The sequence below is a fragment of the Acomys russatus genome, chromosome 26, assembly GCF_903995435.1.
Source record: "Acomys russatus chromosome 26, mAcoRus1.1, whole genome shotgun sequence".
NCBI lineage: Eukaryota > Metazoa > Chordata > Mammalia > Rodentia > Muridae > Acomys > Acomys russatus.
Window position 1 is genome coordinate 29,510,861 of NC_067162.1, and position 16,160 is coordinate 29,527,020.

The following is a 16,160-nucleotide window of genomic DNA, read 5'->3' on the forward strand; positions in this document are numbered from 1 at the left end:
GCCTCCCAGCTGCCGGGGGGGCCAAACTTCTCCTGTAGGAGGCCTTGATATGTTGTTGCCTGTCTGTGAAACACAGCATGCCCAACGTCAATTCAGACACAACCCGAGTCTCTGAAGATAATTCTGCCGGACAGACTTTACATGCTGTGGCACGTGCAGGACAAGACTCTTGCAGGAGACAGACCTGTGGAGGAATTAAAGAATTGTGTAGAGTCAGGGGCCCAGACCGAGGGTGAGAAGGCACCAAGCAGAGGAGCTGGCAGAGGGTAGATGACTGTTGGGGATAGTGGACCCACCCAGTGAGCTTCTAACTTCAGGGCCTCTTGTGGCATTACGGGTGTCAGATTATTTCTGAGGACACCCAACATGGGATCCAGTCCAGCACAAGGAGCTCTGAGGGGTGCTGGACTTGGAGGTTAGAAACTTCTGGGTCAGGAAAGGTGGATGGGAATTGGGACATTCTCTGGGGGTGGCTGTGCTGTTGTAGGGATAGTAATGGTAACAATGCCTTCCCTCTGCTGGTTCTGAATGTGCCCTCCATCACTGGCCAGGGAGATGCAGGAACTCCTAGAGCCACTGCCCCCTGCCCCCATGTGCACTAGAAGGGCCCTTCATTCTGATTCTGTTCCTCAGGCACTCCACCTGGGCCTGGGACAAATGCATGGCTTGGCTTCTAGGGTGAAGGGGATGTGTCAGGCAGTCTGTAGGTCTTATTAGTGCTGAGCCCAGATAGCACTATGTCCAGGGTGTGTGTGTGTGTGTGTGTGTGTGTGTGTGTGTGTGTGTGTGTGTGTGTGTGTGTGTACACAGCCCTTGAAGTCTCTCACCCCAGGGCATCCTAAAATAAGATAGTTTAAAACCTATAACAAAAAGGGTTGACTCAATCCTGTTTCCTTGTTTAGAAAAATCTTTTGCCTTTGACTCTTGGGCTCAGAATCACTTGAAACCACTAGAGAGCAGTGTGGAGTCTCATCCGCACCATCCCACCCAGGCTTGGTTTCTCAAAAACCATCAGGTTGGCAGGATCTTATGGGAATGTCCAGGATTTACAGGACTGAGGGCTTACACTTAGTTTTCACAAAAATGATCACAAATTTGCCCTCTTTCTGGAGCCTGGCTTTTTTCTAACACACACACACACACACACACACACACACACACACACACGTCACTTCACCTCTCAACATGGCACAGCTTTCCCAAACCCAGCACAAGAGGAGTCTCATTTGAGGATGAAGCATTAATGAAGACAGTCTCTAAACAGCACCGTTTCAGAAAGATTGTCATAACACCTGTCAAGCGTCAGTGATTTAACATGGACAGAGATGCCATCTGGTAAGGTATCAGGAACAGATAGCATGTCACCAGAGAAAGGGGGCTATCTCTGAGCTTAGATGCTAACTGCTCTCTTTGGTCCCTGTGGGTGGCTGTTGCTCTGGACCTGTCCATACCAAGTGGCATCGAATGCTTCTTTGTATGGATCGGGTGGGAGAGGGAAGTGACAGAGTCATTAGACTGAGTCTTTTCATCTCCACTGGAAACATGTGGGACCTGCCAGCTCCACTGTGTCAGGGCACAACGCCAAAGAAGTGAGTTCTGATGGAGATGACAGACCCTGGAGGGCGAGGAGGGCCTTACTGGACATCTCTCTGCATTCTCAGGCGCAGAGAAGATTGGGACCACCCAAGGACTGTATAGCATCCAGTAAAGGGCACTCAGTCCGAGGAAAAGAAGACCTAGTAAACACATGGTGTCCATCATCCATCTTAACCAATATCAGGAATATCAGCCTAGATTACTGGGACCATTATGTGACTGCGTTGGCTTATCCCAGATTCTCACTGTGGCATGCTTGGGGTTTTATGTTCTGGTCATCTCTCATAGCTCCTGCCACATCACTCTTGGCACGGGTGATGTCATCTCCAGCTTGAGAGTCCAGAGAATGGGAAATATGTAATGTGATTCCCGCAGTCCTTTTTGTAGCTCCTGAGAGACAGGATGGGCAGAAGACGAAAGGTTATTGTGTAATTCAAATGCTGAGTTCTCTACCCCTGTATCTGGTTGTAGTTCTTGTTCTGAGAATCTCTTGTCTCAATATTGTTTTAACTCTGCTTCCCATTTGCCCTCTGATATGCCAATAAAGCAGCTTATAGCCAATCCCTGAGCAGGGGAGAGGACAGGGCTGGACTTCCTGCCAGCCATGGGAGAAGGAGTTAGAATAGGAAGCCAGGGGATTCAGCCATGGCAGAGGTCCAAGAGACATCAGAAGGAACTGTAGCAGGAAGCTACAAAGTGCAAGTATCTGGGATGTACACTGGGAGGAAGCCAATTAGCTTAAAAGGTTAAGAATACAGTAATAACTGCTGAGTTATTGTGTTGTAAATTTCATTATTAAACAAATATAAAAGAGTCTCAGTTATTTGTGTGATAGCCATGTTAAGAGAGAAGCTAAGAGAAACAAAATTTTATAAAAATAACTGTACAATGTATTCATGTGTCTGCTGTTCATCTGTCTGCTAAGCTAACAGTTGGCATGTTACTTGGTACCAAGTCTGCCTGAGTCCCCGTCTTGCTTCACATGCTCAATAATTTCCCTCATGACAATGTATATGTATGAGCCGGTGGATGTTAACTTCCCTGCACACTCTAATGACCTGGGTCCCTTTCTCCCTTCCTTACCCCGTCTTCACTCCACCCTTTTCCTCCTCTAAGTCCCAGACACCTTCAATGACTCTGAAGCTTTGGAGGAGATGGAGGTGAGTGGGTATCACGGTCATATGTCTATCTCTCAGCAAGTCCCAAGTTTTCCCAGTCTGTAAATGGCTTATTAAAACAAAAGCAACCCAACTAGTAACAGCTTTTGTGTCCTAGTAAGTCTAAAGTACCATAACAAAATCACTGTAATCTGTAAGCTGAGAGCTATGGTAGATATGTATGTCCCAACTACTAGGGAGACTGAGGCTGGAGGTTTCCATGAACTTAGGAATTCAAAGATAACCTGTCCCATTCCATATATGGACACTCTGTATCTCTCTGTCATCTAGCTGTCAATCAAACTAAACATATAAGTATGTTTCCTATGCATGTGTGTATGTATCATGAGCTGTGTGTTTTATAAACCAAGATTATAAACACAGATTTGCCATGTGGTGCAGGTTAACTATCTGGTTTAAAGATGTCCTCTTTTGTCCTTCTGGGTAGAAGAGATACACAGTTGTGATTATAACCCAGACACCAGTTGACAGGCCCAAGTCTCAACATCATTACATTGGACACTTGTCATCACATACAAATATGAACCATAGAAACTTTCAGAACATAGAACCGAAAAGCCTCCATTTCAGCCAGCAAGGATGCCAACAGCTAAAAACATCTCCAACCACTTCTATAGATTAAAGGCCACTTATGATGGACATTTAACAACAATCTACCCATCCAGCTATCCCTGTCCCAAAGTAGTGAGTAGCAGGCTTTTTTTTTTTTTCCTAACAAGATGAGAATCAGTCCCTTATCTCTTCTCGTATGTGCCCAGAAGAACCATTTTTATTTCTTGTTGCCCACTGATGTTTGCTTTCATTCTAAAGGTTCTGTAGACATGGCGAGGCCCAGGCTTGCGTGATCGTACCACACTGTGAAGATGTTTGACTGTGAGCGTCTGAAAAGTGGGTGGGGTGAAGGAGAGATAAACCTGTCGCAACAGTCTTGTGAGAGAACAGGTGATGTTAATCCCCTAGAAGACTGACCGCCTCATGTGGGAACTTGATTGTTGCCAGCTGTAAAGATCCCATGACCAGACTTTGAGAAGAGGTATATAAATGAGCCCAGAACTGAAGGCGGGGCTTTTTGGAGACTTGGAATAGTTTCAGCTGTTCATTGCTGCACTTCGAGATGCTCCTAGGGAGAACCGCTCGAAGGAAGGCTTCGGGGTTCCGGCTCCAGCTGAGGTTCTGGGTTCTGGTTACTCCAGGTTCCAGCAGAAGAAATCCTGCTGTTTACACCTGGAGAATCATTCCTCAGAACTGATACCCTTATGGTTTTGTTATTGTGTTCTTTAATTCTCTTTTCCTATTGTTTTGGTTAGTCGGGTTACAAGTGACGTACGCTCGGTTAATAAGTTGTAATAAAATATATTGGTTAAGAAAATTGAGCCTACAATGGGGTGTCAGAAGGCCCAGACATATCTATCACAAGGGGTTACTGTCCCCTGTCTCCCTGAGCACTTATCCATTGATGGAGGCTCCTTCTGCCTCTTACAATTCCATGCAACTCCTGGTCCCTGTGACACCCTATTCTCCTTGGTCCTCCATGCCACTAATTTCCTTTTTTTTTTTTTTTTTTTTTTTTTTTGAGACAGGGTTTCTCTGTGTAGCCTTGGCTGTCCTGGACTCACTTTGTAGACCAGGCTGGCCTTGAACTCACAGCGATCCGCCTGCCTCTGCCTCCCGAGTGCTGGGATTAAAGGCGTGCGCCACCATGCCCGGCCCTAATTCCATTATTACCTCATCGTCATCTCTGAGTTTTGTATTTGTCCTCTAAACAAAACAGAAACCCTCTGCGTTGTCTTTATATAAAGGTGCCAAATTGTGTTGTCTGCATGTGCTCCCCTCAAACATCTCTGTCGTCGAGCGGCTAGATGCTTCTTCCTATAGACCCCAGATGGTGGTAGCTTCTTGCCTCTGAGAACCCGCCTTTCTGGAGTTGCAGTTTTCTCAGGGTCTCCAAGTCCCTCTTTTTCCATCCACTGCATTGAAGCCCAACCATAGGATATCATGGAGTACTCGTGCATTGCTTGCTTTGGCCACCAGAGGGCAGCCAAAGATAAAGTTACACAAGGGCTTAGGCCCTAGACAGCCTCAGAACACAGGAAACTGACTACCTGATGTTTTAGTGGGAGCCTGAGCCTGTTGCTGGTTGCAAGCGGATTTCAGCAGACAACAGGGCACTTTGTCTAGAGTGTTAGCAGGCGCTTATTAGATGTCAGTAATTGTCTTATGTCCGTAGTTCTTTATAGTCAAACAATAAGTATGTGTTCAAATTCACGCGTTTACTTCCATAGCTTAGTGAGTTAGAGTAAAACTATGAGGCATGTAACTACATCCACTTCCAGCCAGAGAACATTGGTTATTTTTTTGACTAAATAAATGTTTTTCTATGCTCCTTTTTCATTCAGCATTGATCTGAGCTGTGTTCCCTGGCAAACAAATTAATTAACGGCTTTCTGGAGCTGAAATTTGGAAATAGATATAATTCAGAAACGTCAGCACCTTGTCTACCCTATCACAGAAAAGAACTGTAAGAGTCCTGTCCTGAGCATAATATCTTGACATTCAAATGGCATTTTCCTCTGATTGTGAATGAACAGGCCACCTTGTTACCCACCCATTGGCGCACATATGAGTGACTTCTGGTTTGGGCTATTTAAGCCACGCTGTCATGTACATCTTCAAACAAGACTTTGAGCTGGGCATGGTGGCCCATGCCTTTAATCCCATCCTCAGGGAGAGGCAGGCAGATCTGTGGCTTTCAGCTAGCCTGGTCTACATAGTGAGTTTCCAGACAGCCAGGGCTATATGAGAGAGACCCTGTCTCCAAACAGAACAAAACAAAACACGAACATGCAAACAAACAAGACCCATGCCTTTGTGTGATCATTTTCACTTGTTCCTTCAGGCTAAGGTCCTGAGGGTAGAACTGTTGAGTCATAGACAAACGTGTTTAACGTTCAGAGCCAACGTGACCTTGTGTTCCCTAGTCACCGTGCAATTACTTTACTTCCCCTCCAGCCATGTGCAATGCTTTCAGTTGTTCCGTGTCTTTGCCAACACTTTTGGTTATGGGCCTTAAATCCCATTATATCGAATGGGCATGTAATGGTATCTCATTTCAGATGTTTCCCTGAGCTACACAAATACACACATACACAACACTTACATCACAATCACAAACTCATAATGCACACACTGACACATATGTACATACACTTACAATACAACACAAACACACGTACAACACAAACACACACACTCACACCCTCATACACACATTCACATATTCATAGTCATGACACAAACACACACTCACACACAAGACATATGCTCTCACACAGCACACACACTCACACAAACATTTATACACATTCACACACATGCTCACACACAAGATACACACACTCATGGGCATACACTTTTACATGCTCACATACATACACACACTTTCAATCACACACACTCACACAACACACACATATACAAACACAATACTTACAGTCACACACACATGCATGTTCGCATGCACACTCACATATACTCACACTATACACATTCACACACAACTCAAACACACTCACATATACTCACATATACCCACACTCACACCCCCTACACTCACCCATACTCACACACACGACACATACCACCCACACCCACACTAAACATACATCCACAATTACACACACACCACAGGCACTTAGACACATATACACATTTACACACTCGTATACACCACACACACTCAGACAATACTATATACACATACACACTGACACACCTCCAAAATACACTCACACAATGCTATACACACACACACACACTCACAAATCACATAGACACATATACTTACACACTCACACACAACACACTTACACACAATCACACACTCATAATGCACATGCTCACATGATCACACACTCTTACATATAACACACATACTATACACACACACTTATATACACACTCACTCACAATTTCCTCACATATAGAAAAACACTAGTGGGACTCTCTATTCCACATTTCTCATAGTCTTTGCCGTCATCAGCGCAGGGTTTCTGAAGGACAGCGCATTGAGGAGCAGAGTGCATGGGGGACCCTCCTCCAGCCTGGTGCTGCTGCCCAGGATTAGGAAGATTAACATGCTGTGCTGTTAACTAAAGAAACTGGTTCTATGATCTTGCGGATGCTGAGGACCTCTCAGTCTCCACACTTCAGCTGTTGCTTCAGTCAGGGAACTGAGGATAGAGGGAGCATTTTGCTTACACAGGATCTAGGACCACAGAGTATGCTGGAGGGGAGACAGCTTTGTTACACTAGGGGAAACCACTAGGAAGTTGCCATGGAACAAGTCTCTCTGTGTTGTTCTTTGGATTCCCTAGACCCCTAGTGGCAGGAAAAATGGAGCCAAGGCCACTTCTCAGGTAGCACTAAATGCTGAGCTTTTAAAGCCCTGAAGCTGAGCCTCCTGACACTACCTTCAGGGAGCCTCTGATTCTGTACTCTCAGATGTAGTCTGCCGAGGTTCTGCCTCTTTCTGAAACTCTTGCTCACGGGCTTGTATTCTTACGTTAATTCAGGCCCCAAGAGCCCAGACTGTCCTCAGTTTTAGAGCCAGCAGGTCCCCGTCCGTGAAGGTAGGTGACTGTGAACTTGATCTCTGGAGGCTGGCTACCAGTGTTTCAGTGACCAGTCAAGGCATAACAGGGAGGGGTACCCAGGAACCCAGAGGCACGAACCCAGAGGATGATGCAGAGGCCATGGAGGACTTCTGCTCACAGGCTTGCTGCTTACACCTTGCTCAGCTTGCTTTCTTATAGAACACAGTACTGCCAGCCCCAGGTGATATCACCCACAATGGGCTGGGCCCTCCTCCATCAATCACCAGCTAAGACAATGCTCTACAGTATTGCCTGTTGCCCATTCTTGGATATTTTCTTCTGAGACATTTTCTCAATTGAGGTTCCCTCCTCTCTGATGACACTAGCTTGTGTCAAGCTGACATAAAACTAGCCAGTGCACTATGTCTTTCTAGGGGGTTAAAGAAAAACCAAACTGCAGAGGTAGCTTTGCTTTGCCTGCTGGCCATTAGTTTCTGTTATTTTGGATTAGTCAGTGCAACTCCCTTGCAATAAGAACTTTGCTCCACCCAATAAAACTCTTACCTATGTCCCACTAGGGCAAATTCCTGCCTGGTCAAGGCTCACATATTCTGTTTCCTGGTGTTAGAACCCAGGTCGTTCTTAAGAGCTCTCACTCAGGCCTAGCAGTCAACCATGCCACTGGATAGACTTCTTGGCTGGCTGGGCACTGTGGTCTGCGGACTCCTGCTTCTCTTCTGCCACGGGCAGGGTAAGACTCCCTAAGTGGGAAACGGGGACCAGGGTTAGAGCTGCTCAGTTCTGCTGAGTCAGAGGCTGAGCTTGTGGGACAGAAAGCATCAGGGAGGGAGGAAAGGAAAGGGTGGAGATGACAGGTGAAAATGTGGAAAAGGCATGCCTCCCAATGCCCCCAGCAAAGAGGCTTCAGTGTCCAGGGAATGCGGGCCAGGAGGAAGAGGGCAGGAGGGATAGTTCCCTCCTGTTTTCTCCTGAGTGCTCCCGCAGCTGTGGCTGTATTTGCTACTGACCTTGGATGATAATGACAATGCTAACACTTTTGTGCTACTGTGCTGTGTCTCCTTGTCGGTAAACACCTAGAGAAGTGTGCTGGCACCCATCAAAAGGACCCTGAGAGAGGTCCCTGCCTGTGGGAGATAGGGGATCTCCCACCCCTACATCCCACAGAGAAACTGAGAGGCTTTAAGAGCTCTTCACCAGATACGTGGACAGAACCAATCCTGATGTCATCCCTCTACCCACAGGCCAGGACTCAAGGAGCCCCATCAGGAACACACACATGGGCCAGGTGAGAGGGAGCCTGGTCCATGTGAAAGACACTGAAGCTGGTGTCCACACCTTCCTGGGAATTCCCTTTGCCAAGCCTCCTGTAGGAGCACTGCGCTTTGCACCTCCTGAGGCCCCTGAGCCATGGAGTGGTGTGAGAGATGGGACCTCCCACCCAGCCATGTAAGTTCTGAGCTCTGTACTGTACTGTCGTGTTTCCTCCGTCTCAGCTCCATAGCAGTTTTCTCTGTGTTTGGGAGTCTTCAGTGAATTGGTATTAAGGTCTAGAGTAGGGCTACGTTCCCAGGTACTGGTCAGAGTCTTTCACCCAAAGGGAGTTAACTCCAGCACTGCAGAGAGAAACAAAGACAAAACTGTTTGCAGATTCAGATTATGCAGTGTGCAGTGTGTTCGCTGCCAAGGTTGGGTGTGTGCCCAACAGGAGTCTCTGTGTCCAGCAGAATACACTTCAGGTGCCCAAGGAGAGCAGAAGTAATGGCTGCTGGCCAACTCAAAACCTTAAGGGAGCTGGTTAGCCCATCGTCATAATCAGAAGCAGAGGGTAAAGGATAAATGTATTCCTGCATGTGCGCAGCTCAGGGTCTTCAACCTTAGACAGTGTTGAAGCTCATTCCGATGGAATGGTGCCTCCCAGGAAGAGCAGGTCTTCTCACCTTAATTAACATCATCAAGAAAATCCATCACGGTCAATGCTTACAGGTCACCTGATCTAGACAACCCCCCACTGAGACTCCCCCCCCCCAGGTAGTTCTACAAGGTGGCAGGTCAATGATCAGAAGTAACTATCAGCTCAGGCCTGAAAGAGTACAGAGGAAGGTGGTGACTGTCAACACAGGAAACCAAGCATATATCCATGGAGACCCATTGAATTCTGTCTATCCCAGACTCAGAAAGAATAACATCCAAGCCAGGCAGTGGTGGCGCATGCCTTTAATCCCAGCACTTGGGAAGCAGAGGCAGCCAGATCTCTGTGAGTTCGAGGCCAGCCTTGTCTACAAAGTGAGTCTAGGATAGTCAAGGCTACGCAGAGAAACCCTGTCTCAAAAAACCCTCAAAATGAAATGAAACCAAACCAAAACAACAATCTAGGTTCCAACCCAATTGGAAACCTCTGGCTCTGCTTTAGCTTCCACAAACACTGTGACCTTTAGGTTGTTAGAACGGGATTTGGAGGAGGATTCTGTCTTAGCAGGACCTCATGAGGAGCAACACCTGAAGTGGCTGAGAGCAAATCCAGGTTAAGGGGATGGATTTACCCAGTGCATGCCTCTTAGAATAAAGCTCTGTCATTGTCACCAGGTGCCTACAAGATATTGACAGCCTGAATTTAGAAAATCTGAAGATTAAAATGGGCACTTCTCCTGTCTCTATGTCTGAGGACTGCCTGTACCTCAGTGTCTATACACCAGCCCATGCCCATGAGGGCTCTAAGCTGCCTGTGAGTTCAAGTTGTGGTCAACTGGGTGGAGTGGGGAGGATTTCTTTCTCAGGCTGGTTGGAAAGGAAGCCTGGGTATGGGGCACAGAAAATTTGAGTTCTGAGATGTCAGAACCCGTGGCTCTTTGAACCACTTGGGACTCATTGTACCAACTTGAGCCCTGAAGACCCATCCAGGCGCTCAAAGACAGAACACCAAGGGCACTCAAATGTCTAGATTTGGAATATCTGTTGCACTGATGAGATTTGATGATCCTTTTGGATAATAACCAGGAGGGACATTCATGAAGACACCTTGTTTTGTTCCACTTTTGATGGTTCTTGGAATAATGGTGACTTACTTTGTATCTAGAACTACAAATCCATGGTAAGAATGCCCTGTGAGGAGAGTGGGGCTGGAAAAAAATGCTAACTGGACTAGAGCAGACCATGTTGTCCCAGGTGCAAGATTCTGTGTGTATGTACCCACACAGAGACAAAGCAGTTGGTTATCTAATAGGCAATATATGCAGCCTGGGGTGGGAGGGGGTCAGTCGACACATATGTTGATTTCTCCAGGTGATGGTGTGGATCCATGGTGGTGGGCTAATTTGGGGCATGGCTTCTACGTATGATGGATCCATGCTGGCAGCCCTGGAGGATGTGGTGGTGGTCACTATCCAGTACCGTCTGGGTATCCTGGGCTTCTTCAGGTGAGCCTGGAGCTGGACAGGGCAATGGGGGCTGAACAGAAATAGGATAGTACTGTGATCCCTGTTCCTACCATTTCTCAGCACCGGAGACCAGCACGCCAGAGGCAACTGGGGCTACCTGGACCAAGTGGCTGCCCTACACTGGGTCCAGCAGAACATCGCCCACTTTGGAGGAGATCCAGACCGTGTCACTATTTTTGGTGAATCAGCAGGTGGCACAAGTGTGTCTTCACTTGTTGTGTCCCCCATGTCCAAAGGACTCATCCACAGAGCCATCATGCAGAGTGGAGTGGCCCTGCTGCCTAGCCTTATCTCTGACACCTCTGAGGTGGTCTACACAGTGAGTTCCCTCTACCATCCCAGATCTGAGCCTGACAACACAACCCTCACACACTAGAACTCTGCTATTCTTTACAGTGGAAAAAAAACAAGAACCATGGGAAATAGCCTCTTCCCATTAGTTTATGAGAGACTTAGAGGTTGGAATCCACTCCTGTCTGCTTTATTCATACTGAGTATGATATGTGGCCAGCAACGCTGTACCCAGTGGCTTTCATTATTGGCAAAACAAAGTGTGCCTAGGTTGGAGAGATGAAGCAATGGGTAAAAGTGCTTACTATGCCAATGTCCTGAGTTCAAATACTCAGAACTCATAAAAAGTTTGGTGTAGTAATATGTATCTATAGTCCCAGTGCTCTTGTGGCTTGATGCAAAGCAGAGACAGGAGAATTCCCAGAGGGTCCCAGTTTGGATCCTGGTGTAGGTTGTTGCAAACCAAAAGTCATTGTCTCAAGCAAAGTGGAAGGGAGGATTTACACACAAATTATGTTGGGCACATGCTTACACACACACACACACACACACACACACACACAAACATCACATGCTCACATGCTCATATAGATTAAAAAAGAAAAGAGACAAATTACTGTGCACGTGAATGGTCTTTCTGACTATCATCTCTGAACAACAGAAATGTAGTAATGATTTCATACTTATACCAGTCCACATGTAGCACACAAAAGGATGTGATCTGGGGCTGGAGAGATGGCTCAGTGGTTTAGAGCACCGCCTGCTCTTCCCGGAGGTCCTGAGTTCAATTCCCAGCAACCACATGGTGGTTCACAACCATCTATAGTGTGATCTGATGCCCTCTTCTGCAGATAAAAACGCTCATATACAATAAAAAAAATAGTAAATAAACAAATCTTTAAAAAAAAAAAAAAGAAAAAAGGATGTGATCTGTCATCTAGTTGGGACTGGGAAAGCTTCGATCTGCCTGGAAGGATGAGACAGCTCCTGCCTGGTCCGTTTACAGATGGTGGCCAACCTATCTGGATGTGAGCCTGTGGAGTCAGAGGCCTTGATGCGCTGCCTGAGAGAGAAGAGTGAAGAGGAGATTCTGGCTATTAACAATGTGGGAACAACTATGTGGCTCAGAGGGTGGGAGACAGGACAGGGTGGGACAGCTGTTCTACACAGAACATTCCACTGCCACGCCTTTGTGTCATTTTAGTTCTGGGTGCAAAACGAACAGCACGATAGGTTAATCTAGGTATAGGATCTCTTAGGGTGGGGGAGGGGTGGGTAAGCATTGAGATAAATGTAGGAAACTGGGAAAATGGCGTGGGTAACTCAGTAGGCACCAGAACACCTATGAGATTGACCTTCAGTATTGACCTTTAATACGTCGCAGGTCTTCAAAAACACCCCTGGTGTGGTAGATGGGGAGTTCTTACCCAGGCACCCCTTGGAGTTGTTGGCCTCTGCGGATTTTCACCCTGTCCCCAGCATCATTGGTATCAACAGTGATGAGTATGGTTGGATCATCCCCATGGTGAGGCACTGTTCCAATCTCAGGAAAGACTCGGGGCTTGAATGGTGGGTGGCAGGAACTTGCAGATTTGTAGAATTGGGTCCATCTTATTCTACACTTATGACTGCCTTCCATATTCCAGATACTCCGTAATCACAACATGAAGGAAATGAACAGAGAGACCATGCGGACTCTTCTGAAGAGCACAGCAGAGACGGTGAGATTTTATAGGCTCTCCCCGAATAAAGAGGCTCGCCCACTTGCATCACCCAGACAACAACCCTGGAAATAAAGGTTGTTGTGTGTGTCTGTTTCTGGGTAGGCTCATTCTAGAGCTTGCGAATATCCTTCTATACCCTTTCTCACCTGGGGCTCCATCTCTCCATCCCAAGACTGTTGCTCCCTTACCCAGTAGTCTGCCTAGCTTTCATCTTTCTGATGTCTCTGGTATAGATGTTGCTTCCTGACTGTAGTGATCTGTTGATGGAAGAGTACATGGGAGACACTGAGGACCCCCAGACTCTCCAAATACAGTTCAATGAGATGATGGCGGACTTCATGTTTGCGATCCCTGCACTCCAAGTAGCACACTTTCAGCGTGAGTACATCTTTAACCAGGCCAAGGGGGAAGCTCCTAATTGTCGGTTCCAGGTGAGCTCTGTAGGCTCCGGGCCTCACTCATGTCTTGATCAGGTCTCCAATACCAGGGGTCTGAGGGCCCTTACCTCAGCAAATCTTTATGTCTAGTGTACAACAGATGGAGTTTATCTATGAATGTGTGAGGCCACATGTTAGTGATACTCACCAACCTGCCCAAACAACTTGGGAAAACTGGGTTCACTGTTAACTAAGGGTTTTCCTGTTGACAGTGCTCTAGCCTGGACCCCCCAGTTTAACTCATGTAATTCCAGATAATTTTATACCAAGGTATCTTTTTACATAAAAGACGAGGCAGGACAGCTCCAGGTAAGGAGCCACTATGTCACGATTGTGTCCTCACACCCCAGGTTCCCACGCTCCTGTCTATTTTTATGAGTTCCAACATCAGTCCAGCTTCCTCAAGGATATCAGGCCACCTCATGTGAAGGCTGACCACGGGGATGAGCTTGCTTATGTGCCTGGATCCCTCTTCTGGGACATCAAGTGTGAGTCTTCTTTACTTTGCATGAGCTGTGGACAGGCCTAGGAGAGTCCCAGAAAGAACAGTAAGTTCTCAGTCCAGCTGAGGAAGCCAAGGCTCTGGAAGAGGACAGAATCAAGTGTACACACCATTCATAATGCTGCCCTAGAGTTAGAAGCTGGGCCCTTCCCAGTCTAGTCTGTTATCGAAGGAAGAAGAAGGGCACACTGGAGCAGAAATAAACATTGGAGAATTCAATTAGAGGCTTGGCTGGATCTTGGATCCTACATGGTGATGGGAAGAGGGAGTCAGGCTTAGAACTCAGGGTCAGGCTACAGCTGGGATAGTGGTTGTCAATTTGGGTGGACAGCTGCAGCGGGTCGCTAAGATCTTATTTTTCCTTCTGTCTACAGTAGAATTCACTGAGGAGGAGAAGATGCTAAGCAGGAAGATGATGAAGTACTGGGCCAACTTTGCACGGCATGGGTGAGAGGATGTTCTTCCCTCTATCTCCTCCAGGAGGAGGAGTCCCCATCCAGGTCTCCCTTTGTTTGTGGTGGCCTCATCGCCATGCGTGCATCCTCATGACACAATAGTCTTTCCTATACAGGACATAACCTAAACAGACACTTTATATATGTTGGTTACTGTTCATCTGACAGTGACCTGGTGGGCAGGTCACAGTGTATAGATCTTTAGATCTTGCCTCTGACAGGGAGACACAAAACAAGCCAGGTAACCTTGTCCTACATGGAACAGACCCAACTGGGTGACACCTATGTCCTTATATCAGGACATCTGACCCAAATCAGTCCTCCTAACCTTCTAGTCTGTTCGGGCCACTACTCTGATCCAAATCAGAGCACCACGCTTTGGACCAGAGTGACCTCACCTTTCTTTGCTGGATGGCCTGTCCACAGGAACCCCAACAGCGAGGGTCTACCCTACTGGCCCATGTTGGACCATGAGGAGCAGTACCTGCAGCTGGACATCCATCCTGCTGTGGGCCGAGCCCTGAAGGCCAGCAGGCTGCAGTTCTGGACCAAGACTCTGCCCCAGAAGATCCAGGAGCTGAAGGGAGTCCAGGAGAAGCATGCAGAGTTGTAGTGCCCTGTGTCAGGAAAGACATGTTGGGGGTGAGGGCAAGTGGGACCATTCAGAGGTTACAAGGTCAATTTGTTGATTTGTATTTGTTCCAGCACTCACAGAAGCACTTCTAACCATAGCATTTGCCCTTTCAAATGTGTTTATCAGGCAAGGATAACTTTTGTTAGAGTCATTACATACTCTCATACTATGAAGTCCCTGCTTACCAGACCTGGGAGCAAGGGAGACTTTTGCTGACGATCATTACCTTTAACTCTGTTTTAACCCAAACATGACATTACTTTATCTTGCTATATTGGGACTTGTCTCCAATTCAATATAAATAGAACACATTTTATGTCATTTCTTGAAATGTTTTTGTTTCACGTTACTGTGGAATGCCATCCACCTGTGCACACAGCACATTTCATCCACTCACCTAATCTATGCACAACTGTTGCCCTTGTTTATTAGCTCTTCTTTTTGTACACAGTTTCTATACAGCCCAGGAGGGCCCTGGACTCACGATCTTACAGCCTTTCTTCCTGAGAGGTTCGATTATAGGCTTATAGGACCTACCATGCCAGATTTGGGTTTTAATAAGCTCTAGGGATATTCTTACATGTAATTTCATGTGACCACATGTATTCAATTTTTGTGTTTATAACCTAGAGCAGAATTGCTGAGTCATGAGACACATGTGTTAAACATTTAAAGACGCTGTAAGCTGGGGATATAGCAGTGGTAGAGAGCTTGCCCTGTAGATAAAAAGCCATGGGCACCATAAAAAAATATAAAATAAAGCCAATAAAATGACATCCTAGTTACTTGTAATCCTAGTTACTCGGAGAGCGGAGGCCAGCAGAAGCTTAGGACCTGCTTGAGGAAGTGCCAGATAAAACTGGAAAATTTCATTGTAGTTCATCTCCACATGAAAAGTATAAAAATGGCTGGTAGGTGGCAACAGAGCACGCCTTTAATCCAGGGCTTAAGAGGCAGATGCAGGTATAGATCTCTGTGTTATAGGCCAGCCTGGTCAACAGAGTTCCAGGATAGCCATGAGTATGCAGAGAAACCCTCTTGAAAAAAAGTACAAAAAATAATCCCTTTAAAAACCTAATTTGACTCAGTGGGTTGTTAAAGGAGAGGAGGGAAAAGAAGAAAGGAGACAGGGAAGAATAGGAAGAGAAGAAGGGGAGGAGGAGGGAGGAGGAGGAGGAAGAGGGAGAAGAGGAGGAGGGAGAAGAGGAGGAGGGAGAAGAAGATAAGGAGGAGAAGGGGGAATGAAGTTGGAAGGGCAACATGGTTCTGGGGTTTGGGGTCTTGGGAGTGGCGGGG

General features: G+C 46.7%; 1 protein-coding gene across 1 annotated transcript; it reads left to right on the forward strand.

Annotated features, from left to right (window-relative positions):
- The first annotated feature begins 7,974 nt into the window (after positions 1–7,974).
- On the forward strand, positions 7,975–15,012 carry LOC127209528 (pyrethroid hydrolase Ces2e-like). The gene is made up of 12 exons (XM_051169182.1): positions 7,975–8,117; positions 8,629–8,833; positions 9,971–10,109; positions 10,667–10,800; positions 10,882–11,140; positions 12,119–12,217; positions 12,497–12,637; positions 12,759–12,833; positions 13,070–13,214; positions 13,624–13,761; positions 14,150–14,222; positions 14,657–15,012. The coding sequence occupies exons 1-12, from the start codon at positions 8,042–8,044 to the stop codon at positions 14,841–14,843; spliced, it is 1,671 nt and encodes a 556-aa protein (XP_051025139.1). The 5' UTR covers positions 7,975–8,041; the 3' UTR covers positions 14,844–15,012.
- Positions 15,013–16,160: the final 1,148 nt, after the last annotated feature.

Coding starts and splice junctions, on each gene's coding strand:
- LOC127209528 (XM_051169182.1), top strand. CDS start 8,042: ATGCCACTGGATAGACTTCTTGGCTGGCTGGGCACTGTGGTCTGCGGA. Junction 12,638..12,758: donor ATGGTTGGATCATCCCCATG/GTGAGGCACTGT, acceptor TCCATATTCCAG/ATACTCCGTAATCACAACAT. Junction 13,215..13,623: donor CCAAGTAGCACACTTTCAGC/GTGAGTACATCT, acceptor CTCACACCCCAG/GTTCCCACGCTCCTGTCTAT.